At 40.6% G+C, this 25,145-nt stretch overlaps 1 protein-coding gene and 1 pseudogene across 1 annotated transcript; one reads left to right on the plus strand and one right to left on the minus strand.

Moving 5' to 3' along the window:
* Positions 1 to 379: 379 nt before the first annotated feature.
* Positions 380 to 3,834, plus strand: LOC114822906 (phosphate transporter PHO1 homolog 3-like). Its single transcript, XM_070811287.1, has 9 exons — positions 380 to 1,035; positions 1,173 to 1,503; positions 1,599 to 1,719; positions 1,809 to 1,938; positions 2,044 to 2,164; positions 2,256 to 2,514; positions 2,612 to 2,716; positions 2,813 to 3,286; positions 3,373 to 3,834. Exons 1-9 carry the CDS (start codon positions 429 to 431, stop codon positions 3,607 to 3,609), a joined length of 2,385 nt encoding a protein of 794 aa, XP_070667388.1. The 5' UTR covers positions 380 to 428; the 3' UTR covers positions 3,610 to 3,834.
* Positions 3,835 to 3,956: 122 nt separating this feature from the next.
* On the minus strand, positions 3,957 to 24,089 carry LOC103401438 (phosphate transporter PHO1 homolog 10-like; annotated as a pseudogene).
* Positions 24,090 to 25,145: the final 1,056 nt, after the last annotated feature.

The following is a 25,145-nucleotide window of genomic DNA, read 5'->3' on the forward strand; positions in this document are numbered from 1 at the left end:
TTTTTTTTTTTTTTTAGCACAGAGCTCACTCTCCTCTTCTCATCAATCATGCATGCCCGCCCAGATGGACTCAGAAGCTTCTCACGTGCGTTTTATTAGAAAAGTATTCTCATTGAGTTGAATAGTCAGGGTACATTTGGTATTTACACAAAGAGCTACATTTGACAGCTCATCAAAACTAACCTATAACTATTCAATAACAAACTAACTGTCCAATTACAACTAATCACTATCCTTAATACGTTTGACTCACTCAGATTTTGAAACCTAATTTCCATATATATGCATATATTTATATAGATATATATATATGTGTGTGTGTGTGTGTGTATGTACGTAGAAAGATAGTTAAGCATCAATCTGAATCCTATCTGTTTTAGGCAGTAAAACCGAAAACTGAAAACTAAATTTAAACTTGATTTCCAGAAATGAAGTTCGGGAAGGAATTTTCTGCACAAATGGTGCCGGAATGGAAAGACGCATACATGGATTACGACTATCTAAAATCCCTCTTAAAAGAAATTCAAGTCTGCAAGCAAAGAAACAACCCCGACCCACAGGCCGCCGCCTCGCCCCGCAGCTACGGCCTAAAGCGCAGGTTCACGTTGTACAGATCCTTCAGCGGTCTGACAAAAAGTAGGCACACCCAGCAGCCCGCCAGCCCGTCTTCCACCTCCGACATTGAGAGCCAGGCCATTCTCGTCAACTCCGTCAACGAAAACGGCTCTGAGAACTACCAGACGATGTTTCTGATGGCGGCGGAGGAAGGCGGAGTTCAGGAGCTGGAGTACTTCAAGAGGCTTGACGACGAGTTCAATAAAGTGGACAAGTTTTATAGGTCGAAGGTTGACGAGGTGATGAAGGAAGCTGCGGTTCTTAACAAGCAAATGGACGCTTTGATTGCGTTTCGGATCAAAGTGGAGAACCCTCAGAGAACGTTTGATTGGTCAGGGGGGATGACTCGCCTTGCTTCCGATGTTGCCACGTCTACAGCTGCATTGGCTGCAGCCACCCCATGCAGTGCCAGAGCAAGCAGTAAGTATACTCATAAGCACTTCTGCTAGAAGTGCTTAAAAACATGTTAGAAATTTTATTGAAAATTGGAAGCAGTAATTGCTAATATTGTGTTTACGTCTAAAATTGCGTCGTTTAACATTGCGATTTGCGAGCAGGGCGGGTACTGGCTATGGATGCGATTGAAGAGAGCGGATTAAACAGTTCGGGTGACGAAGAAAAAGAAGACAAAAGGAGTGGAGACGTTGAGATGAAGGTGAAGAAGCCGGAGAGCTTGAGAGGCACTAGGCCTACGCCACTGGATATACTGGACCAGGTGACAATGAATCACATGGCTGAGACGCCGCGTTCCACCATCAAAGGCTTCCTCAACGTGGCTCCACATACGGAGCTCAAGTTCAGCAGGGCTAATCTCAGCAAAGTTGAACAACAGCTCAGGCGCGCTTTCATTGAATTTTACCAGAAACTTCGGCTTCTGAAGAGTTACGGGTAAAGATATAACGACTTTGGGGCACCTAATTTGGTTGGTTTTCCTTCTGTTTTCTTGACTGTGAAGCTAACTTTGTTATCCGCGAATGAAACAGATTTTTGAATACGTTGGCTTTCTCAAAGATCATGAAGAAATACGATAAGGTGGCTTCAAGAGATGCATCAAAATCTTACATGAACATGGTGGATAACTCGTACCTTGGCAGCTCCGACGAGGTGAGGATTCTTCATGCGTGACGCTAAAGAGAGGAAAGATTTTTCTGTTCATAGTTTTAATTTCTTCATGGCATTTGCCACTACTGCAGATTACCAAGCTTATGGAAAGGGTTGAAACTACGTTCATCAAGCATTTCTCGAACTCCAATCGCCGAAAAGGAATGGCGGTCTTGAGGCCAAAACCGAGGGTAGAAAGACATCGGACAACATTCGCTATGGGTAAGGTCTCTAGCTTAATAAGTATGGTAAAATTTCTTTCACTGAACAACGACAATTTCGGCATCAATTTCTTTCGTCTGAATCTGTTTACTCAAAAACCTTCAGGTTGCTTTGCTGGCTGCACAGCTGCCCTCATATTAGCCCTTGTATTGATCATTCGTGCTCGAAATATTATGGATAATCCGGAGAGAAGTAAATACATGGAAAACATGTTTCCTCTATACAGGTGACTAACCCTATGCTTTTCTATTCATTCTAAGTTTCCGAAAAAAAGGGATAATACTGAATTTTTCGTGACATGTTATTCTTCGTTGCAGCTTGTTCGGATTCATAGTTCTCCACATGCTTATGTATGCCGGAAATATATACTTTTGGCGGCGGTTCAGAGTCAATTACTCTTTCATATTCGGTTTCAAGCAAGGAACCGAGTTGGGATACAGAGAGATCCTCCTTCTGAGTTCTGGTCTGGCAATGTTAGCACTAGCCTCTGTGCTCGCAAATCTTGACATGGAGATGGACCCGAAAACCAATGATTACAAAGCGCTAACCGAGCTTCTCCCACTCTTCTTGCTCCTGGTAAGATCATATTTTCAGTTGAACTATTTAATTTCGGCTGCATTGGCTCATCAAACATCTAGAGATTATATACTGAAACTAAATTCTTCTTATGCAGCTTGTGATTGTGATATTATTATGCCCCTTCAACATCATATATCGCTCGAGTCGCTACTTCTTCCTGGTTTGTGTGTTCCACTGCATCTGTGCTCCTCTCTATAAGGTAAAATTCCACTGCAGACACCTTGATTATTCGAGTTAAAAACTGTAAAATGTAACTCGGTTGGACGTTCTAATAGAAGTTTTAATTCCTTTACAGGTCACACTCCCGGATTTCTTCTTGGCAGATCAGTTAACTAGCCAGGTGCAAGCCTTTAGAAGTCTGCCATTCTACATTTGCTATTATGGCAGGGGAGACTTCAAAGTCAGAGAAACAACTTGCACATCAGATGACGTCTTCAAAATTTTTACTTTCATCGTGGCGTGCGTTCCATATTGGTCCCGCCTCCTTCAGTGCATCCGCCGTTTGGTTGAAGAGAAAGATCCAATGCAAGGTTATAATGGACTGAAATATTTCTTCACCATCGTAGCTGTCAGCATGAGAATAGCCTACACTCATAACAAAGACGTGAACTGGAAAATTCTTGCTGGGATTTTCTCAATTGTTGCAGCCATCTATGGAACATACTGGGATCTTGTCGTGGACTGGGGACTTCTGCAACGCCGCTCCAAGAATCGATGGTTGAGAGACAAACTCTTGGTCCCTTACAAAAGCGTATACTTCATAGCCATGGTGAGTGCTCTTGATTAGTGGTTCAGATTCACAGTATGACAGTATAAGTTTTACTAGCGATTTATACAATGATTAAAACATTGCAGGTGTTGAATGTGCTGCTGAGATTTGCCTGGCTGCAGACAGTTTTGAATTTCAGTGTCTCCTTCATGCATACACAGACAATGATCTCGGTTGTGGCGAGCTTGGAGATAATTCGTCGAGGGATATGGAGTTTTTTCCGGTTGGAGAACGAGCATCTCAACAATGTCGGAAAGTACAGAGCATTCAAGTCAGTGCCACTGCCCTTCAACTATGATGAAGACGAATGCAAAGATGAGTAGGCAAAGCAAATCGCAAACATCTCAAATTGTCTACAGGCTGCTGAAACTTTTCTTCTTTTTCCTCCCCCTTTTCCCTTCATTTATTGCTGAATGCAGAGTTGCATCTGTAGTTCTTTTTTTTCCTTTGATTTTTTGGGAAATTTGTATATGGAATTCGTTACATTTTACGTAATGTAATCGCCTTGAAAAAATTATACTCCTATGACTGATTAACAGATCGAAAAATTGATGCACTCGTCAATACAACTTTCGCTATATGCAATTTCTTATAAACCAGAACCAGAGAATTTTTTTTCAGGATCAACAACGAACAAGGCGATTTCATATGTACAATTACGAAATGAGCCTACATATGTTAATTGTGAATTCTCCACAATTAACCACAGATCGTACGTTTGTTCTTGGTTTGCTGCTTCATTATACTCGGGTGCATGAATGGAGCGAGACTGTGTCATGTTTAGTCATCCTTGTCAGCGTCCTCATCGTAGTAACTGAAGGGAAGAGGGACTGACTTGAAAGCGCGGTACTGGCCTACATTGTTCAAGTGCTCGTTCTCTAACCTGATTAAATTGTACATGTTAATCTCTCAAGCATAAGTTGCTTAAAGGATGCAACGACTGAAGACAAACACAGTAAAAAGTCTCAATGTTGAATTTCATGAGAAAAATATACCTGAAGAAGCTCCAAATGCCACGACGAATGACCTCTAGGAAGGTGATGACAGTTGTTATTGTCATTTTATTAATGGTACGCAATTTAAATTCCAACACCAACTGCATCCAAGCAAGTCTCAATACTACATTCAAGACCTGCAATGGATTTCCATAAACATACTGTGAATTAATAGTAGAAGTTGCAACATAGAACCCCATAACTCTCGAATTCAGTCACTTTAACCTTACCATGGCTGCAAAGTATACGATCTTGTGTGGAACTACAAGTCTATCTCTCAAATACTTGTTCTTTGATGTCTTTCGCAGAAGGCCCCAGTCCATTACAATGTCCCAATACGTATTCATTGTCGTTGCGACAGCTGAGCTAATCAAAGCTAACACCATCCAGGATGTCTTTCCCTTTTTCATTTCATAAACAGTTCGTATAATAACTGCAACGATTGTTGATAAGTACTTCAAACCATTGAAAATGTACTTCACATCCTTCTCATCACAGAATCGACGAATGCACTGCAAGACAAGATACACTACATTTAAGTGCATCTTTCCACACAGAAGACGTGATCTTCCAGAGATTATACGAAATTATAAGCTAGAATACAAGTGATACTATCCATCTCCATATTCATTTTCATTGTGAATAAGAGTGGCACACGCCTTTGAAAACACTAGAAAGTGAAAAATGTAATGAGACTGATGTAGAACTGCGGTAGTATTAGGGTGAACAAGGGTGTGACGGGACCGAGAAGAAGTAAAAGATCGAGGAGACGAATTAGGGGTCGAGGAGACGAAGGGAAAGGGGAAGAAATCAGGGAGTTCTAGTAAGGAGATTTTTCATTCCTCAAAATTAAATTAAAAGATTACAATCTGCTCTATTTATAGAGACAAACTTTGAAAAATTAGGAAAGCAATTTAACTAATAAGAAATCCTTTAACAACGGGGAATTCTTAACTAAAATAGGAAAACTAATAAAAGGAAAGCTAATCCAAGTAGAATTAGGAGATGCATTCTGCATCATTCTCGCCTACTGAAAAGAACTCGACACAGGCGAGTAAGCCAATATTAAGGACAACGACGACGTTTGTAAGTATGGATGATAGGAGGACGGGATGCTGCCAAATCAAGATCCTGAAGAGCATCTTGATAATGGTGCAAAAGACTGGAATCCAACTCGCGAAATTCAGCTTCTGTAATCCAAGTATCCTCAGTAGCAGGCTTTCCCACCCAACGAACCAGATAACGGGTCGATCCTCCAGTAGACGAAGTCACAACTTCATGATCCAAAACGTCAGCAATCTGCTCTGTAGGGGCAGAAATAGTGGACGGAAGTCGTGGTGCCATAGGAGGAATGGAACTCTGAGCAACATCCATCGACAGAGGTGGAGAAAAGGTTCCCCGATAAGGAGATAAGTCAGAGACATTAAAAATGGGACTGATCTGCATCGTGGCAGGTAACTCAATCAAGTAAGCATTGGACCCAAGCTTCCTAAGGACACGATAAGGACCCATCGAACGAGCATGAAGCTTTTTAAAAGATTGCTTAGGAAAACGCTCAGGACAGATCCGCACCATAACAAAATCCCCGTGCTGAAACTCCTGGTGACGACGATGAGCATTGGCGGCCAGTTGATAACTGTCGGTGTGCATGGCTATTTGCCGACGGACGTCATCATGCAGTTGTCTAATATGTTCAGCAAACGACATAGCAGAGTCGGAGGCGCGGGCAGCCATAGGAAGAGCAACTAGATCCACAGGTGATCGGGGAGAAAACCCGTGAACAACCTCAAAAGGACTTTTACCGGTGCTTCGATTAACTGAGTTGTTATAAGCAAACTCAGCCACAGGCAACAAGAGATCCCAATTACCAGGCTTATCCCCAACTAAACAGCGAAGTAAATTTCCAAGACTGCGATTAACCACCTCCGTTTGTCCATCCGTTTGGGGATGGAAAACGGAGGAAAACTTCAAAGTAGTCCCGAAAAGCTTCCACAAGGTTTTCCAAAAATAACTAACAAATTTGACATCACGATCAGAAACAATAGAGACAGGGAGGCCATGCAAACGAACTACTTCCTTAAAAAATAATTTGGCCACATGAGAAGCATCGGTATTTTTGGCACAAGGTAGAAAATGCGCCATTTTAGAAAAGCGATCAACTACGACAAAGATAGAGTCATGGCCGCGACTAGTCTTAGGTAAACCAAGCACAAAATCCATACTAATATCCTTCCAAGGAGCATGAGGGATTGGTAGAGGGGTATACAGACCTGTGTTACGTTTGCGAGCTTTAGCTAGCTGGCATGTGCGGCATTGGGAGAGGAGCCGAGCAACATCACGTTTTAACGACGGCCAATAGAAACGATCTTCCATCAAGGCAATGGTTTTATCTTTACCAAAATGTCCAGCCAAACCACCACCATGTAGTTCCCAAATAAGGAATTCACGAAGAGAAGTACGAGGAATGCATAATTGGGTTTTCCGAAACAAGAACCCATCCCTTGTAATAAAGTCCACATACTCACGACGGTTACCGTTGGAAACTTCATGGAAAATAATTCCAAAATCTGGACACGACGAATACTCGGCCTTAATACGATCAAACCCAGTGACCTCAACTGTCATTGTGTGCAAAATAGTAGCCACGCGACTAAGGGCATCAGCTGCCTTATTGTCAATGCCTGGACGGTGTCGTAAAACAAACGTAAAGATCTGTAGATATTCGGACCACTTGACATGTCGACTGCTGATGGTGCGTTGAGAGTGGAGATATTTCAAAGCTTGATGATCGGAATATAGCACAAATTCGTTTGGCAATAGGTAATATTGCCAATACCGAAGGGCCTGTACCACAACATAAAACTCCTTGTCATAAGTAGAATAACGTTGCTTTGCTGCATTAAGTTTCTCACTAAAGTAGGCTACTGGATGTCCTTCTTGGCTAAGCACGCCACCAATTCCGACTCCGGAAGCGTCGCATGCCACTTCAAAGACTTTAGTCAAATCAGGATGTCGAAGAACAGGTGCTTGACTCATCTTTTGCTTCAAAAGTGTAAAGGCCGTGGCAGCTGCAGGGGTCCAAAGAAACGCTCCTTGTTTCATGCAATCAGTTATTGGTGCCATAATAGTACTGAACCCGGGAATAAATCGGCGATAAAAAGAGGCGAGACCATGAAAGCTGCGTGCCTCTGTTAATGTCGTAGGTGTTGGCCAACGAGTAATAGCCTCCACTTTAGTGGGATCGGTGCTAACCCCAGCTGCAGAAATATTGAACCCCAAAAATAGAACTTGCGGTTGAAGAAACGAACATTTGGGTAAGTTAGCATACAGTTTTTCCGCTCGTAATGTAAAGAAGAGCGAGTGAAGATGTTTGAGATGTTCTTCTCGAGAGTGGCTGTATACAAGGATGTCATCAAAATAAACCACCAGAAATTTGCCAATATAGGGCCGTAACACATGAGTCATCACCCTCATAAACGTGCTAGGTGCATTGGACATGCCAAAGGGCATAACAAGCCACTCATATAAACCATCAGGGGTTTTAAACGCGGTTTTCCACTCATCTCCTTCACGAATTCGGATTTGATGGTAACCACTGCGAAGATCTATCTTAGAAAACCATTGGGAACCAGCCAAATCATCCAACATATCCTCAAGTCGCGGTATTGGGAAACGATACTTAACTGTAATTTTATTTATGGCGCGACTATCCACACACATTCGCCAGGAGCCATCTTTTTTTGGTGTAAGGAGAACTGGAACAGCACAAGGACTTAAACTATGACGAATAAAACCCTTAGCCAGCAACCCCTGGATTTGTCGATTTAATTCCGCTCGCTCAGGTGGGTTCATACGATAATGGGGAAGGTTAGGAAGTTGTGAACCAGGAACAAGGTCGATGGCATGCTGAATCTCTCGTGCTGGAGGTAGTTCATCTGGTAAGTCCTTAGGTATAACATCAGAGAATTCCGTGAGTAGCTGCCGTATGGGTTCGGCAAATGGAGTGGGGGTACATTTAGAAACCGGTTTAAGCAAGAGAGCAAAGACCACACCCGTGTCTTGTAGTTCATGTGTAAAATCTACAGGTGATAAGATACTTAAACGATGCTCCGAAGCCTTCCCGTTTAAGGGCAGTGTCGGTTGAACCTCCTTAATTGGTTTGATGGCTGGGTTGGAAGGCTTGAGTGTTATGTTTTTCCCTTCATGTTGGAAAGTATAGGTGTTCTCTCGGCCGCAACTTTTGACGTTACGGTCATAAAGCCAAGGCCGGCCTAGTAGCACATGTGCAACACTCATAGGTAGGATATCACAATAAAGTTTCTCGTGACAGGGACCCAATTGAAGAGGAACAAGACATCTTTCAGTAACAGGTAACCTAGTTTTATCTACCCAGCCGACTTGAAAAGGATGGGGATGTGGTTCAGCCTGAAGGTGAAGACGATCGACGGCAGCTTTAGAAATAACATTCAGCGTACTTCCCCCCATCAATAACTAGCTGGCATCGAGTGGTACCGCAAGGGACATAAGTCTGGAAGATACTTGTGCGTTTCCATGAATCAGGAGGTGGAGGTGTAGATGCTGAATAAATACAACGCATAACACTCAGTTGTTGCAATGCTTCTTCCTCACAACAATTATCAAGGTCGGGATCATAAATAGGTTCAAGGGGCTCCACATACTCGTCCACACGAGGGTCCTCAGTGTTGGAGCTAATATTTAAAGTTCTGTGGGGGCAACGGGAGGCGATGTGGCCCTTAGCATGGCAACGATAGCATTCGAGGTGAGTAGCCGTGGATAGGGCTGGTCCCTTCTCTGTGGCAGGTACCGTGGGAGCAGGTGGACCAGTGATGCCATATTTGGAGCTTGGATTACTGCGGTTTGGAGCAGAAGTGGCAGGATACCCGGGAGTCCCGGTGTACCTACGTTGTGGCCGCAAAAAGGTTTCAGCTTCCAATGCATGGCAATATGCATCTTCCAACGTATACGGACGGAACCGACGGACTTCACGCTTGATATCGTCCCGAAGACCATGAATAAAACGAGACATGGTGATGTCGGGTTCTTCACGAAGCCCCGCACGTATTTTGTGTTCAATAAAACGAGCGTGGAATTCTGTAACGGTAAAACTTCCTTGTGAAAGGGTCCATAACTAATCATACAATTGATGGCGATAAAATGTAGGAAGATATTGTTCGCGAAGCTTGAATTTCATCTCGTCCCAAAGAGTCACAGGCTGTTGTCCCAGTTGGTATAGTTGCTCCTCCACGGAATTCCAATATTGTCTAGCGGCTCCCTGTAATGTCATCTTACCAATGCGTAGTTTATAAGCATCCATCAAATCATACCAAGCAAAATAATCTTCCAGGGCTTGGATCCAATCAAGAAACATCGTAGGATCCCCACGACCATCAAAAGTAGGAGCGATAGGTTTGATGTGGCGGATGATCTCGTTGTCAAACTGGCGAGGGGGAGGAGGGTACTGATCATGTGGAGCGGGTGGGAGGTTTAGAGCCTGAGGAGTCACTGGAGGAGGACCTATTGTGTGTTGAGTATAATGGAGTGGCGGCATAGACCCAGTGGAGCTAAGCGGCATTCCGTAGGACACTGCCTTTAATTTAGGATCCACCGGTGGAGTGGGCAAAATGCCACTTGTTGGTGGTGGCGTAGACGAGCTTGGGATCACTGTGGAGGAAGACGAAGTTGCAGCGTGTTCAACCCGAAAGTGGTTGATAAGTAACTGAACGGAGTTTTGAAGTTTAGTGATGGCAAGGTCCGTCGTTGAACGATGGGCTTGAGCCTGTACCAACTCTTCTTTGAGGTCAGTGCTGAGTTTAGAGAGTTGGGTTTCTATGCCCGCGATATCGTCCGTGACTTTGTTTTGGAACGTATGACATTGTTCTGCAAGGTTGGCCACGGTTTGGGGTGCCATGGCAGGGATCAAACGCCAACGAAAGGGATTGTAGGCCCTGATTACCAAATTGATGTAGAACTGCGGTAGTATTAGGGTGAACAAGGGTGTGACGGGACCGAGAAGAAGTAAAAGATCGAGGAGACGAATTAGGGGTCGAGGAGACGAAGGGAAAGGGGAAGAAATCAGGGAGTTCTAGTAAGGAGATTTTTCATTCCTCAAAATTAAATTAAAAGATTACAATCTGCTCTATTTATAGAGACAAACTTTGAAAAATTAGGAAAGCAATTTAACTAATAAGAAATCCTTTAACAACGGGGAATTCTTAACTAAAATAGGAAAACTAATAAAAGGAAAGCTAATCCAAGTAGAATTAGGAGATGCATTCTGCATCAGAGACCTGTAGGAAGCGCATCCAAAATGGTACGACAGCAATAATGAAATATAACGTATTGTAGAGACCATGACTACGGCACTTGCTTTGCCTCCTTGAAGATTCCCCCAAACCGTAGTAGCAAACGTATAACACAAAACTCCTCAGGGCTTGCACCTGAGATCAGACAAAGGCAAAGAGCCTGCTCAAAACAGAGTTGGGAGTATTTACTACTTAATACCAATAAAGTTATAAGGGGGCTTTTATACCTGGCTTGTAAGCTGATCTTGTTGTGCCTTGGCCCGTTTGTCAGTGCGGAAACGAGATTCAGATTACAAACTCACCAAAATCACACTCAGTTGAACATAATAAAATACAAGAAATAAAGACACCGAGAAATTTACGAGGTTCGGCAAAAACCTGCCTACGTCCCCAGAGAGATATTGCTCTTCACTATGAGAATAACAGTACAAGTACACATGAGTTAAATCAACATAACCCAATCCCAAATCCCTTGCACACCCACTCATAGAATTTTCCCAAGAGCCTCACTCTACCCCAAAAGTTCTTTCACTAGAATACTTTTCACTCTAGCTCTCTTGATTTTCTCTCACCTGTGCCCATGCTTTCCCATGGGAGAGCCGAATGCTCTCACCCTTTGGATGCTCTCTGATGTCTTCTCAAGAGAGAACCAAATCTCTCATTCTCTCCCTTCGGTTCTTAGCAAAATAAATAGCAAAAGAAAAAGGAATCAACTTTCCCTTTTTCCACAAACATCATCATTAAAGTAAAAGCAAGCATCATCATTATGTTTTACTCATGATGATGTCCACCAAACTTTTGCTTTTACTTTGTCTGCAATTTTCATGCAACCCACACCATGTGATATTTCCACCGAAAGCAAACACAGGTCACTTCATTGTTGTTAACACATGACTCATAATTACTCACAAATGTATGAGCCAAACACAACAATCTCCACCTTGGCGAATGCACCATGCAAAAATCCTTGCACCCATCACCAAAGTTCATTGGCCTTACGTACCAACATGCACACTCTGAATCCACCTCATTGGTCCTGTTCCGATTGAGTCACTGCCAATGCATGTGCAACTGCTGCAAGCTAAAAAATCACCATTTAGCTTCAGACAGGATCTCGACACATCCTCGTCTCCTCCAGCAGGTTTTCCTCATCTTCATTGTCTGCAACCTGGAAACTCGTCAGCGCGCCCGTTTCCAGCAACAACCCATCGAGCCAGACAAAATTCCCACACTTCCTCCTACCTCAGGACCATCTCATCACCTGTGAATCCCATAGCTCCACCTGCTGCAAAACCCCTGCAACACTTGAGACTAAACATCACCAGGAGAAGTGTTGCTTCGAGTACCTAAAGGGCATACTCGAAGCCTTATGCCACAAACTTGCTACCACCCGGCCTTGCACCGTAGCACTGTGGACCCTTGCCTCCGGAACTGGATCTGAACCTGCTCTTTCTCAGATCCTCTTTCCAATTTTCTTCCACGATTCCGACCTTGAATAGCTTAAGCAGTCTCGTGCCCACCATCATCCATGGTCTCCTTTGTGTATCATTCCACACCAAAGAAGCTTGCACTTGCTCCAAACTTACTGTATATTTCCATGCAGTAAAGTTTCACAAGGTTCTAAGACAAATCTGAAAGTGAGGTAAGAAGAAAGAGGCCTTTGTCTTCTTCCTCAACATCAACTTTCGCAGTTGATCAAGCATCCCATGAACACTTCTTCTTGTTTAGGCTTCCATTACTCTCCTTTGTCAAGAGTAAAACCGCCTCTTCCTTTAAACCGCTCAACTGAAAATTCCATGGTGGACTACAAATCTGGACCTCCAACGAACCAAAGCCCCCAACGATGCTCTGATACCAATTGTTGTGCCTTGGCCCGTTTGTCAGTGCGGAAACGAGATTCAGATTACAACCTCACCAAAATCACACTCAGTTGAATAGAATAAAATACAAGAAATAAAGACACCGAGAAATTTACGAGGTTCGGCAAAAACCTGCCTACGTCCCCGGAGAGATATTGCTCTTCACTATGAGAATAACAGTACAAGTACACATGAGTTAAATCAACATAACCTAATCCCAAATCCCTTGCACACCCACTCATAGAATTTTCCCAAGAGCCTCACTCTACCCCAAGAGTTATTTCACTAGAATACTTTTCACTCTAGCTCTCTTGATTTTCTCTCACCCGTGCCCATGCTTTCCCATGGGAGAGCTGAATGCTCTCACCCTTTGGATGCTCTCTGATGTCTTCTCAAGAGAGAGCCAAATCTCTCATTCTCTCCCTTCGGTTCTTAGCAAAATAAATAGCAAAAGAAAAAGGAATCAACTTTCCCTTTTTCCACAAACATCATCATTAAAGTAAAAGCAAGCATTATCATTATGTTTTTACTCATGATGATGTCCACCAAACTTTTGCTTTTACTTTGTCTGCAATTTTCATGCAACCCACACCATGTGATATTTCCACCGAAAGCAAACACAGGTCATTTCATTGTTGTTAACACATGACTCATAATTACTCACAAATGTATGAGCCAAACACAACAGATCTGCCAAGAAAAAATTTGGAAAAGTCTCCTGAAAATTTGAAAACAATCAAGAAATCATGCTATTTAGCTACATAGTCTACTTAAATATCCAAATTGTTATCCCATGCATTACCGGGTAAAGAGGGGCGCATGTGCAGCGGAATAAGGATCGAATGAAAAAGAAACGACTTGAATGGTATATAATTTTGAAGGGCAGAAGGTGATGGCAAGGACCAACTGCACAGAGAAAGGTAACACAAATCATTTGCACAAATTGAGGAAGTTCTACAACAGAGGCACCAGGCTATAGTTCATGGAAAGGGTCATGCAGCAGAAATCAATTGTGATAATCAAGTTCAAAGGACGCCACAAAAGTGTTAAAGATCAACACCAGCCCATTAAGATCAGTCGGTACAAAGGAACTAGATTGGTCTAGTTCAAACATGCATGGTTTTCTCTAGAAGATTCTATAATGGGAATATGCTAGAAAACTCTAGCAAAGAAGGTTGTTCCTTAAGTTGGTGGAAGATTCTAGAAGAATGGTGAGGTTTCCACCAACATACAAGATTAGTGTAGATAATTCTAGCTTGGGAAGTTAGTAGAATTATCTAGATAACTCTAGCATGATGTTTCCATGCTTCTCCAAGGTTCGATCCATGCCTATAAAAGGAGAAGGCATCCACACCATTTGTATCAACCAAGTAACCAACCAACCAATCAAGAAGGCAACCAAGTGAGAGTGAGATGCAAGAATAGTCTTGTAGGAGTGTGAGTGATCTAGAGTGTGTCTCTAGAAAGTGAGTGAGTGTCATTGCTTATAAGTTGTGTCATTGTGAGTGTTGTAATATTTTGTGTGTGTAATACAAGTAATTTGTTTACTTGTGTTGTCTCTCCAACATTTGTGTTGGAGTTGTGTACTCTAAAGTTTTTTCTCAACAAAAAGATACTCCAGCACTTTATAAATCTTACAGCAAGTAAGCCCAACGGAACCAATTCTGTCACAGTCTTGTATTTTTCAGCACTCAAGTCCAAGTGTAAGTTTGCCAGGAAACCACCCAATGAAAGTACTGCAAGACCAGTGGCAAGGAGAAAAACTTCGAGGTAGCCCAGCTCCGTTCCTTTGTTGAAACCAAATATAAAGGCATAGTTGACCCTATAACACCTCCAGAAATATATATCTGCAGCATACAAGAGCATATGCAGAGTGATGTATCCAAATAAACTGCAAGAAAACCCACTTGCATATTAGAGAAAAGACAGGTCCAATGAATAAGATAACTTTTCGTAGTTGAATACCAGAGGTTTAGCGGTCACCTGTAAAGTGGGAAAACAATAGCTACCAGTAGTGCAATTGAGCAGCCAGAAAAGAAACCTGAAAGTTAAAACGAAATAGGAATTAAATTATTTTCTTTAACAGATAACTAGGAATTAACAATTGGAGACTCCATGACACACTGCTACATGTTGCAACGGTCATATTTCTAGAAAAAGGTGGAGCAAAAAGGTTAATTGGCACTGTTACTACTCTTACCGGAGAAGAATGTTACACTGTGCCTTTCTCTTTTAGCTTTTGGCCTCAGTGACTTCATACCTTCCCTGCGATTTGAGTTTGAAAATTTTTGTATGAAGGTAGTCTCCACTCTCTCCAACAGGTTAGTGACCTATAAAGAAATAAAAATGAATCGATAACTTACAAATATACACCTCTTCAACATGTTTACAGGAAGAAATGATTAGAACTTGAAGATCAACAAAGCAATAGAATTCTGAATGCTGAAATGATTAACAATAGAAAAACAAGAAATACATCTGACAAACCTCATCAGAACTGCCGACATTAGAGTTGTCTACTATTAGCATGTATGATCTGGCCGCTATCCTTGATGCAATCTGTGTTATTAGAATGGATTTTTCGTCACAACACTTTGCTTAAATTCAAATTGAGAATATGGAACTCAAAATTTTGACACATTTTGGTTTGAAGTGTATGTCTTACCTTCGCATATTTTTTCATAATCTTCGAAAATGCTGAGAGGTTCATAAAACTGGTTCATCCATTTGCAAAAGTAAGTATAAGTACATAATACTGAGTGACAACCCAAATGCAAGACCATGCATCCAAAGTGGAAGGTATGCTGACGCAATTACTATTTATCACCTGTAGTGCTTTAGCAGTTGAAGCTGGTGGTAAAATTGAATGAACGCAGCTCTTAAACGTTCTTCCACTCTCTTCAGCTCCTCTTTATCAAAGCTCAACTCTTCTTCCCTAGAGTCCTTGAAAACACCTTTTATGGTGGATATTGGAGATTCAAGCGTATTGGTAATCCTCACATGCTCAAGAACCTCCATAGGATCTTCTTTTTGGGTATAGGTTTTCAATAACTCTCTTCCATCGCTACTAGAATTCTTGACATGGTTCGGATTGACTTCTGAACCACCAGTGCTTGGTTCTCGTCGATGCTCCTCATTTACTTGCAATCCAGATGTCAAACCAGTAGGCTCATTTCCTACACATTTGGCAGGAAACTTGAATTTGTAAGAATTAATTAAAAGATTATTGTAATTGTCAACCAAAGCTTCGTAATTAACCACTCTCAATTAAGTGTACCACCTATTAATATGCTTGCACTGCATTTATTATATATATATATGCACATATAACACAAATTGATCATATATCTCCACTTACCTAATTTGTCATCTGCACTTGACTTATTACTTGTCAGGTGTACTGCAGAATTGTTATGTCTCTTTGAACGAGAGCCGTATTGATCAATCTTCTTGACTTTTAATCTCAGTGCAACCAAAGCCTCCATTTGCTTATCCAGATTATTTGCTTCTTTCTTCACCTCCTCCACTTTATCATTATAAAAGGTATTGACTTTGTTGTGTAAGATTGTGAGTGTCAAGGAGAATGACTTCTGGTTCTCAACAGCTTGTAATTCGGTTATGAGTTATTGTTGAGAAGATTACGCTATTACTTGGATGAGGTTGAGAGTCCTAATGACATGCAACTATATGTGAGAAACCTTATCAAGATCTTGACAAGAGTTCAGCAGTAAGTTGGACTGCTGCGAAACCCTAATTGATATGGAATATCCGAGTATCAGTTGATAGGCCTGGTATCCGGATTGTTAGCTATATATAAGGAGTATCCCTGCACTTACGATATTATTATTCCATTACGTGCTAAACCCTATTCTAAGCTGGAACTTCAGGCCGTTGAGTGTAGAAGATATCCTTTCATTCTTCCATTCAGAATGGCGAGTCTTTCTTCGGGTAAGTATATCTTCTTCATGTATGCATGTTCATCTATATATGTGATTCTATACATGCAGTGATTTATATGCTTACATGTGATATCAGAGCACACACTGTCGTGTTTAGAATCCTTACTAGCACAATATTTATCGAGTCGTTGATCCTGGTAAAAGACTTCCGCATATTGAACTGAAATAATTATGATCATCATCGATGTACCTTATGCTATGAACTAGCATCTATGTACACACACATATACATATGTGCACATAGATTGTTCTGCAAAATTTTATTTGCAGAAAGTGAAGGAGACTCTACGGACCTTGAAGAGCAGAATGGTTCGCTGTCACTAAACCACCTGACAGCCGAATCTCTTTTGTGAATCATGATCAATTTCAACTCAAAAGTGTTTGTATCATGTTTTCAAGTATTTGTTCAAATTGAACGTAATGATTAAACTGATGATGAATATATTCTGAGACAATTCTAAAGAATTCTTATATAATTTGGTGTATAAGTGGAATGCAAAATTAATATTGATGCAATTTTATCTGCTCAAAAGTGTTAAAATTGTGTAGCCAATATGAAACTTTGTATTTCGGTTGTGCGAACCCTAATATAATCAGTTTTCGATTTAAAGATGTGACTGGTATTATATGCTATTGATGCCATTAATTGTTCATTTGAACTTTTAATGATGAACTTATGAGAATGAGTCACAAATAAATATGGTTGATGCATATATGACCTCTCTCAACTTCTCGAACATAGAAACCCTAACAGGTTTTAATTACAAGAAGTGGAAAGAAGACCTGGAAATTGCCCTCGGCATGATGGATTTCGACTTGGCCTTGAGGGAAGACAAGCCTGCAGCGATAACTGATGCAAGCATAGGAGAACAAAGATTGAAATTTGCTCAATGGGAGAAGGCAAACAGGATGTCTCTTATGATTATGAGGAGGGCCATGACAAGTAGTGTGAAAGGTGGCATTCCAAAGAGTGACAGTGCAAAAGCATTCCTTGATGCCATAGGGAACAAGTGGTGTAAACTTGCAAGTGCACAAAGTAGTCGTAATATAGCGTTTTGCAAGTCCAAGTATCGTTCCCACGAGGATTCTAATTCAATCTCCAATTCGATAAACTAAACCAAATCTAATAATATTAATAACACACAAACACAAAACTATAAATTCAAACAACGGACTAGACTCGATCTTAATTAATAAATCAATCGAGGATGTGAAGAATTTGTTGTGATGATTTTATAAACGAACAAAAACAGAACCTTAAGTAAAAACTGAAATTAAAGAGAAGAAAATGTTGTGTTTTAAGGCAAGTGATGAAAAGTCTAGGGATTCGGAATCAACCACAAGCAATCTAATTTAGGTTTCAATGCATTCAACGGATCTTTCGATTCTTTAGATGATAATTCCCGTATCTACGTCCTTGTCAGGCACATTAGACCATAGTTTTCCTTAAGTGAATGATTCTCTCCTAGTTCAGGCAGAGGTCGTATATCCTAACATGCAATCTATCCTGGTTAAGGCATAAATTTAACAAATAGGACTCTGTACGCTCTAGAAAACAAGGGAACCAAGCAAACCATTATTCTTTGTCAAGCAACAATGTAATTTACCACACTTAACCACAAGAAGCTAATTGAATTATATTGCTAGTTCAGCCTCAAATTCATCTTCCAATCTTACTAGATGCAAAGCCCTAAGGTGATCAATCAAAGAACCCATACAAAGAGTAACAATTCAAACAGTGATTAAACATTCATCTAAAAGAATCTAGAAACCCAATGAATAACATTAAAAACCATAAACATCCATGCTAGGGCATCATCCTAACCCTAGAAGAAGAGTTTAGTTACTCATAGAATATGAAAACATAATTAACAATCTTAAAAACATGAAGAACTTAGGATCGATGAAAGGCGGCTGCTGCTCTTCCAAAAACACGCAGAGAATCCCTCCCCCAAGAGAACCCCTCTTTGCTTCCTACAATCTCTCCCTTATAGATTCGTCAAAATCCTAGCATCCTTAGGTCTTTTTCAATCTTTTCCTCATTTTTATTGGATAATTGATGATGTGGCAGGTAAGTTTCCCAAGTAAATTACTCCAGACCCATTTGAAATAGGACTAAAATCATCTCCAACGTTTTCTATCTTGGGCTTTGGGCTTCGACTGAATTATGACTTGAAAAACCCAACAGACTTTGCAATTTCCGCGTAGACTTGGCTGACCGACGTCTTGTACAAAAACTTTCATAACATCGTCTAGGAAACTCGAAATCACAGTCCGTAAAATTCCTCTGAAAGCTAACATCCATATCTTTCCAATGGTATAAGGCTCAACAGCTGGTTCATTCTGAGGAAGTACAGTTTATTCCGTCAAGTTGGCTGATCTGCACAAACAGCTTCTGCTTCCAGGGCACATAACTCACTTCAATCGCCAAAGTGCTCATTTTTCTTCTTTCTTCATCTTCACTCTTCAAATCTAAGAAAAACATAAAACTAAATGAAACAAACTAAATTCACTCAAAAACATAACAAAAATCTAAACTAAAGGGCATTAAAATGTATGCAATATTGGTCGTATCAACAAGTTCAGAGAATCTGAGAAAGCTGAAACTGGAAATTTTCTCACTAAGCTAGCATCCATGAAGTTCGATGGTGTTGGAAGCGTGAGAGAACACATTCTGAAGATGTCAGACATTGCACAGAAACTGAAGGACCTGGAGCACCCTTTAACAGATCAGTTTTTAGTGCACATGGCACTGAATTCCTTACCTGCACAATATGGCCAGCTGAAAGTGTCATACAACACTCAGAAAGAAACTTGGGATATTGATGATCTAATCTCCATGTGTGCGCAGGAAGAGTTGAGGCTGTCAACTGATAAGGTGGAAACTGTGAACCTTGTTCACACGACAAAGGGGAAGCATGCTGATGCTGATCAGTCATCTGTGACTGCTGGTAAGCAGAAGAAAAATTCAACCTTTTCTTCTTTTAAAAATACTAACCCCCTTAAACGATCTTAAAAGTTTAAAGTCACTGCTGAAGCACCAAAACCTTGTTACTTCTGCAAAGAGGTTGGTCATCTGAGGAAAGATTGCACTGGTTTTAAAAACTGGCTAGTTAAAAAAGGTAATGAGATAAATGTTTATGTCTGTTTTGAGTCAAACTTGATTTATGTTCCTCCTTTTAGCTGGTGGTTTGATACTGGTTGTTCAATTCACATTACAATTACCTTGTAGGGCTTCTCAAAACTAAAGGAGAAAAATAATGAAGTTTACAATGTTTTTGTTGGGAATGGGAGCAAAGTTGCAGTCGAGTCCATTGTCAGTGTTTCATTAAAGCTTTCTTCTGGTTTCATTTTGTTTTTAAATCCAGTACTCTATGTACCTTCCATGAGAAGGAATTTAATTTCAGCTTCAAAATTAGTTCAATCAGGTTATACTTTTATTGGTGACAATGAAAGTGTAAGACTTTTTCATTTGAATAAATTGGATACCTTGCTCGGTTATGCTTCTCTTCATGTTGATATGTGGCAATTGAAGTGTGATTACTTGAATGAATGTTTTACAGTCTGCCATGTTGGTTCCAAAAGATTATTTCAAAATGAAAATTCTCCTTTTCTTTGGCATAAAAGACTCGGACACATATCCAAGGAAAGATTAGTAATTTTATCAAAACAAAATCTTATACCAAAGCTTGATTTTGAAAACTTACCAACTTGTATCGATTGTTCCAAAGGAAAAACGACCAATACCAGAAAGTTAGGATCCACAAGAAGCAACCAACTTTTAGAAATAATACACACAGATGTGTGTGGTCCTTTCCCAAACAAAACAATATGTGGAAATTCATATTTTGTCACCTTTATTGACGATTTTTCAAGATATTGTTATGTATTTCTTATAGCTGAGAAGTCTTCTGTCCTTGATAGTTTTAAAATATACAAAACTGAGGTTGAAAAACAACTTGATAAACAAATTAAAATAGTGAGATCGGATATGGGTGGTGAGTATGTTGGCAGGTTTACATAGACTGGACAACATAAGGGAGCATTTGCATATTATCTCGAAGCATCAAGAATAATCGCACAGTATACTACTCCAGGCACTCCACATCAAAATGGCGTGGCAGAAAGGAGAAATAGGACTTTGAAAGACATGATTCGATCCATGTTTTCAAGGTCCAAGCTTCCAATTTTCCTATAGGGAGAAGCACTCAAGACAGCCAATTATACATTGAATAGGGTTCCAAGTAAGTCTGTAAACGTTGTGCCTTTTGAAGCTTGGACAGGAAGAAAACTCAGTTTCAATCATTTCTATATCTGGGGATGTAGGGCAGAAGCTCGGTTTTACAACCCTGAAGAAAGGAAGTTAGATCCAAGAACTGTAAGTTGTAGATTCATTGGATATGTTGACAAGTCTAAAGGTTTCAAATTTTATTGTCTTGATTCCCACACCAGAATTCAGGAAACAAACAATGCAAAATTCATTGAAGACTTGGAAGAAGGAATGGTACAACATAGCAGCACAGACTTTGAAGAAATTGGAGATGGTTTTGATCAAGATTCTGTCTCCAAGGGTGCACCGTTACTTACAACTCAAGGAAGTTCATATTCTCTTCTTGTTGTTCTTCAAATTCCCCAACCAGATTGCACCACGCCAATTCCAGAAGCTGCACCGTCACTAGTGCACAATTATGATCATGAACAGCAAGTAGCTGACTCTGAGCCTGTTGCTGCTCAGCCTTTGCACCAACAGCAGCTGCCAACACGACAATCAAGTAGACAAAGAAAGCATGTGCAACTGCCTGATTTTGTCTATTTACAAGAGACAGAATACCACATTGGAGATGAAGATGATCCTGTTACTTATCATCAAGCTGTTAACAGCTCAAGAGCAGATTTATGGTATGCTGCTATGCTTGAAGAACTTGCAGCAATGGACAAGAACAAGGTTTGGACGTTGGTGCCACTACCATGCAATGCCAAACCCATCGAGTGCAAGTGGGTGTTCAAAACCAAAATAAATGCAGTGGGAAAGATTGAAAGACATAAAGCTAGGCTTGTAGCTAAGGGTTTTACACAAAGGGAAGACATTGATTATAATGAAACTTTCTCACCAGTTTCATCAAAAGACTCCCTAAGGGTTATTATGGCCTTAACAACTCATTTTAACCTGGAATTACATCAAATGGATGTAAGATCAGCTTTCCTGAATGATGATCTGGTTGAAGAAATAGTAATGGTTCAACCACCAGGTTTTGTGCAGAAAGGGAAGGAATTTATGGTCTGCAGACTCAACAAATCAATCTATGGTTTAAAGCAATCATCCAGGCAGTGGTACGTTAAATTTGATCAAGTTGTTGCTGCTTTTGGTTTTGAAGAAAACAAGATTGATGACTGTATATACCTCAAGGTCAGTGGCTCAAAATTTATTTTCGTGGTACTGTATGTTGATGATATATTGCTAGCTAGCTCAGATTTGAACATTATGCACACAACTAAACAAATGTTGACTGCAAGTTTCGATATGAAAGACCTTGGTGAGGCACATTTTGTCCTTGGTATTGAAATTGACAGAGACAGATCCAAGAGAATGTTAAGGTTGTCTCATAAGACTTATATTGAAAGAATCATGAAGCGTTTTAATATGAAAAAAATGTGCAAGTGGCGAGCTTACCATTGCAAAAGGAGATAAGCTAAGCACCGATCAATGCCCTAAAAATGATCTAGAGAAGGATGGAATGAAAGATAAGCCTTACGCTTCGCTTGTGGGCAGTATCATGTATGCTCAAGTATGCACAAGACCTGATCTAGGGTTTGCAGTCAGTGTCCTAGGTAGGTTTCAGTCTAATCCTGGGAACACTCACTGGATTGCAGCTAAAAAGGTGCTCATGTACTTAAAAAGAACAAGGAATCTGGCACTAGTGTATCAACAAGTTGAAAAATTGGAAATGGTTGCATATTCAGATTCAGACTTAGCAGGCTGTGTGGATGATAGAAAATCTACTAGTGGATATGTTTTTCTTATCACTGATGGTGCTGTCTTATGGAAAAGTTCCAAACAGAAGGTGATTGCTTCCTCAACCATGGAGGCAGAATTTATTGGTTGTTACACTGCCACCAAACAAGCAATCTGGTTGAGGAATTTTATCATGGGACTAAAAGTTGTGGACTCAATCGAAAGACCCATAACCATTTTTTGTGACAACAAGGCTGCGGTCTTCTTCTCCAGAAATAACAAGAGGTCAATTGCTTGCAGACTAATGGACATTAAGTTTTTGCGTGTGAGAGATGAGGTAAGAAAAGGGCTGATCAACATAGTGCATGTAGGAACTGACGCCATGATAGCTGATCCAATGACTAAGGGTCTACCAGTGGGAGTGTTCAAGAAACATGTTCACAATATGGGATTGCGAGAAGATTTTGATTCTGTTGATGAGTGGGAGTAATATCTCACTTGTTGTTTCTGTTAATAAGTGGGAGTAGTCCTCCACTTGTTGTTTTTGTTATGTTTTCTTGCTAATTGGATGTTTTCATGATGTTTAGTTCTCATTATTGAAATAATACGAGTCATGCGTATGCATGTGGCTCGGTTCAGGAGTTGAATTTTGCTTATCAACCTGAAATAATTACATCTTGTCAGACAACATAGTGCTCATGGTTTGAATGCCTGTGATGATAAATTGCACATGTAGAAGGAATTACATACTGCGTTTATGGTCTAGTATTCAAGTCATGAGTGACAGGTTGCTAAAGGTTTTGTTGCAGTTCTTTTGTGGACTAAGTGATCACCTTAGTCTCAACCAATGTAATATCATTCTTCTGGACACTCAAGTGGGAGAATGTAAGATTGTGAGTGTCAAGGAGAATGACTTCTGGTTCTCAACAACTTGTAATTCGGTTATGAGTTATTGTTGAGAAGATTACGCTATTACTTGGATGAGGTTGAGAGTCCTAATGACATGCAACTATATGTGATAAACCTTATCAAGATCTTGACAAGAGTTCAGCAGTAAGTTGGACTGCTGCAAAACCCTAATTGATATGGAATATCCGGGTATCAGTTGATAGGCCTGGTATCCGGATTGTTAGCTATATATAAGGAGTATCCCTGCACTCACGGTATTATTATTCCATTACGTGCTAAACCCTATTCTAAGCTGGAACTTCAGGCCGTTGAGTGTAGAAGATATCCTTTCATCCTTCCATTCAAAATGGCGAGTTCTTCTTCGGGTAAGTATATCTTCTTCATGTATGCATGTTCATCTATATATGTGATTCTATACATGTAGTGATTTATATGCTTACATGTTGAGCTCTTGATCGAGTTTTCGGAAGAATGTCACCTCAATATCTCCTCCTTCTTCGGATTGCCTCAGAAACTTGGTGTTGTAAACCTCTCTGCAACCGTCTCCGTGCAATGTGTTGACATCGATTACTTGGTCCTCGATATCTCCGTTGCTCCGGAGACTGCCAGATTGTAGCTCAATCACACTGATGGTTCTGCCAGGGGGAGAACGTCTCCGCTCAAAGTCTTTGGAGGGTGTTACGGAGTGCTTGTTTCGCTTGTATTCTCTGAGCTCCCTTAGTATCCTCTTGAGACCATTGTAATCCATGTAGGCTTCTGCTCACTCAGGCACCATTTGTTTCTTGAAATCTTTCCCGAATTTCATCTTGATGTTGGGTTGCAAGTAATTGCTTATGGTTACATAAAACTGATGAAAGTTCAGAACTTCCAGCTACCCCAAGTTCTGAACTCCAATTCCCTGCAAATAATAGGTGGTTTCTTAGAGAAAAACAATATCCAAAACCAAAAACCAAAACCAACAAAAGTTATGAGAAGCTTGAGCAATCAACTATGCATTTATCTGTAGATTACCCTGTTTTACTAAACCAAATGGAAATTAACGAAGAACAAAAGATGGGGGTTTTTTTCTTTCTCAGAGACCCATCTCCTCGAAACTGCCATTTTGTTAACTACATTGCAAAGATTAAGGAATTGTACAGAGAAAGAGGAAGAAGGCAGAGAGAAACAAAAGATATTCTAGAGAGAGAGAGTATTTAGAGAGAATAGGAATTGTATTGATTGAATGAATATTTACAACTATGAGACAACAGTTTATATAGCCACATTCTCAACTATCTAACTAACTATTGTTGAGCTAGAATGATATATTCAACATCCCCCCTCAATCTCAACTGGGATCCCCAGGTTGAGATTGAATGAATGCTGCAGGACAATGAAATCCTTCTTGTCGATGTACTCCTAGCCCCGCTCCCATCATCAATTAATCCTCCATGGCTGCAAGCATTGAAAAAATTACTCAAGAGCAGTGTTATTTCATACTCATCAATCAACTTCCCAAAGAATTTCAGCCCCTCAAACTGATTCACCGTTGTAGCTACCAATACCCTTTCAACCAACTGGTTCAGGTTTACATCTGTCAGATCATATCCAACTGTGGCAGCAGATAGTTCCACAACAGCCGTGGCAGCAGCATGGATATATCCCAAAACTTGTCCAATCTCCACTTCTATGGTGAAATCACATCCATCTAGTCTTCAACAGAATCAACAATCTCCCATTCATCAGTCAACACAATCTATGCTTCAGCAGCATCCACAGTCATCAAACAACAAGCTTTACAATCACAGAAATCAAGAAACACAACCCTCTTCGGCAATCGGCCTTTAATGAAGAAAGGGAACAAGAAGTGCACTCCGGCAAT

Source organism: Malus domestica, chromosome 13, assembly GCF_042453785.1.
Source record: "Malus domestica chromosome 13, GDT2T_hap1".
Taxonomy (NCBI): domain Eukaryota; kingdom Viridiplantae; phylum Streptophyta; class Magnoliopsida; order Rosales; family Rosaceae; genus Malus; species Malus domestica.

Excerpts from the sequence above, each read along its gene's own strand:
- LOC114822906 (XM_070811287.1), top strand. The coding sequence starts at position 429 with ATGAAGTTCGGGAAGGAATTTTCTGCACAAATGGTGCCGGAATGGAAA. Across the intron at positions 1,036-1,172 it reads ATGCAGTGCCAGAGCAAGCA|GGCGGGTACTGGCTATGGAT; the intron begins GTAAGTATACTC and ends ATTTGCGAGCAG. Across the intron at positions 2,165-2,255 it reads AACATGTTTCCTCTATACAG|CTTGTTCGGATTCATAGTTC; the intron begins GTGACTAACCCT and ends TCTTCGTTGCAG.